The sequence below is a fragment of the Myotis davidii genome, unplaced genomic scaffold (genome assembly GCF_000327345.1).
Source record: "Myotis davidii unplaced genomic scaffold, ASM32734v1 scaffold399, whole genome shotgun sequence".
In the NCBI taxonomy this organism is placed as follows: domain Eukaryota; kingdom Metazoa; phylum Chordata; class Mammalia; order Chiroptera; family Vespertilionidae; genus Myotis; species Myotis davidii.
Genome location: NW_006292094.1, coordinates 6,630,015 through 6,631,305, shown reverse-complemented (window position 1 = coordinate 6,631,305; position 1,291 = coordinate 6,630,015). Strand labels below are relative to the sequence as shown.

Sequence of the window (1,291 nt, the reverse complement as noted above, 5' to 3'; positions counted from 1 at the left end):
ATTGCCGGTCCCTCCGTTGGCCGCGTGTGTTAAATAATGCGGGGGAGGGGGGGTTCCTCTGTTCCTGCTCGGCTCCTGCTCGGAACCAGGTGCCCGCGGCACCCAGCGCCTGTTTGGTGGGGGCGCCTGTGACCGCGTCTCCTACACCAGATTCCACCTGCGGGAGCTGCTCAGCCCACCCTCTGCGGCCCCTCCCGGCCCCTCCCAGGCCCTCAGCGGCGTCTGGCGATGCTGGGCTCCGGGAGGAGGGTCTTAGAAGCTCCGAGCCCCTTGGCGAAACCTGCCTCACCGGGCGGGCAGGCAGGCGGGCGCTCTAGAGAGAAGGCGCCTCCCTCGGGCGGCGAGGCTGCCTGTCCGGTTGCAGCTGACACTCACCCAGCCAGCGTCCGGCCTTTTCTCTCCCAGAGTCCACACAAAGTCCGGGCCCTGTGTGAGCAGAGCAGGATGTGAGGACACGCAGGCAGGCCCACCGCCCGGCCACGCTCTGGCCAGGGCACCACCCGTGGGCGGACACTCACGCGGGACGGGTCCAGCAGCTGCTCGATCTGCCGGTCCTTCCGGCTGTTCTCCTCCTCGAGGCGCCGGAGCTTCGTCCTCAGCAGGTCCGCGTCGCTTCTCTGCATGTGCAGCGACTGAGGGGAGAAAGGACATACACTGTGCACACACGAGCACACACTGTGCACTCCCCCCGCGCCCCGCGCACACCCCCCCGCGCACCGCGCACACCCCGCGCACCGCGCCCGCCCCACGCACCGCGCGCGCGCGCACACCACACACCGTGCACACACACCGCACACACACCGCACACCGTGCGCACACACACCGCGCGCACACTATGCATACATACTGAGCATATACACTGGCTCATACATCGTGTGCACACACACACAGCATGCACACACACACCATGCACACACACACTATGCATACATACTGAGTGTATACACTGGCTCACACATCGCGTGCACACAGACAGTGGGAGGCACCAAGTTCACAGCTGCCTGGCTGCCCTCAGGGCTGTGCATGGCGCGGTGGAGGTGGGGTCACAGTACAGAGACCGAGGGCACTGCCAACCGGGGGTGAAGTGCCAGGAGGGGCAGAACCGCCCCACGCAACTAGGAACTCTCCCCCCAAAAGGCCGTGGCACAAGGTCACGTGTTCTTTCTGTGTCCACATGAAGCACCCTTCTCCCTCCAGGGACTCGTGGGCTCAGGGAGGGCAGTGTCTGAGCCAACCAGCCCCCCAAGGCTCCCAGGCACCCCCCAGGGGGCCTGCGGGCAGCCACGCCGCC

General features: G+C 66.6%; 1 protein-coding gene across 1 annotated transcript in view; it reads right to left on the bottom strand.

Annotated features, from left to right (window-relative positions):
* Positions 1 to 1,291, bottom strand: part of IQCE (IQ motif containing E) — a 20,175-nt gene that overhangs the window by 14,559 nt on the left and 4,325 nt on the right. The window contains exons 5-6 of the mRNA XM_015565155.1: positions 519 to 632; positions 290 to 426 (exon numbers count right to left, since the gene is read on the bottom strand). Coding sequence (XP_015420641.1) covers positions 290 to 426; positions 519 to 632 — 251 coding nt within the window. The remainder of the gene's footprint in view (positions 1 to 289; positions 427 to 518; positions 633 to 1,291) is intronic.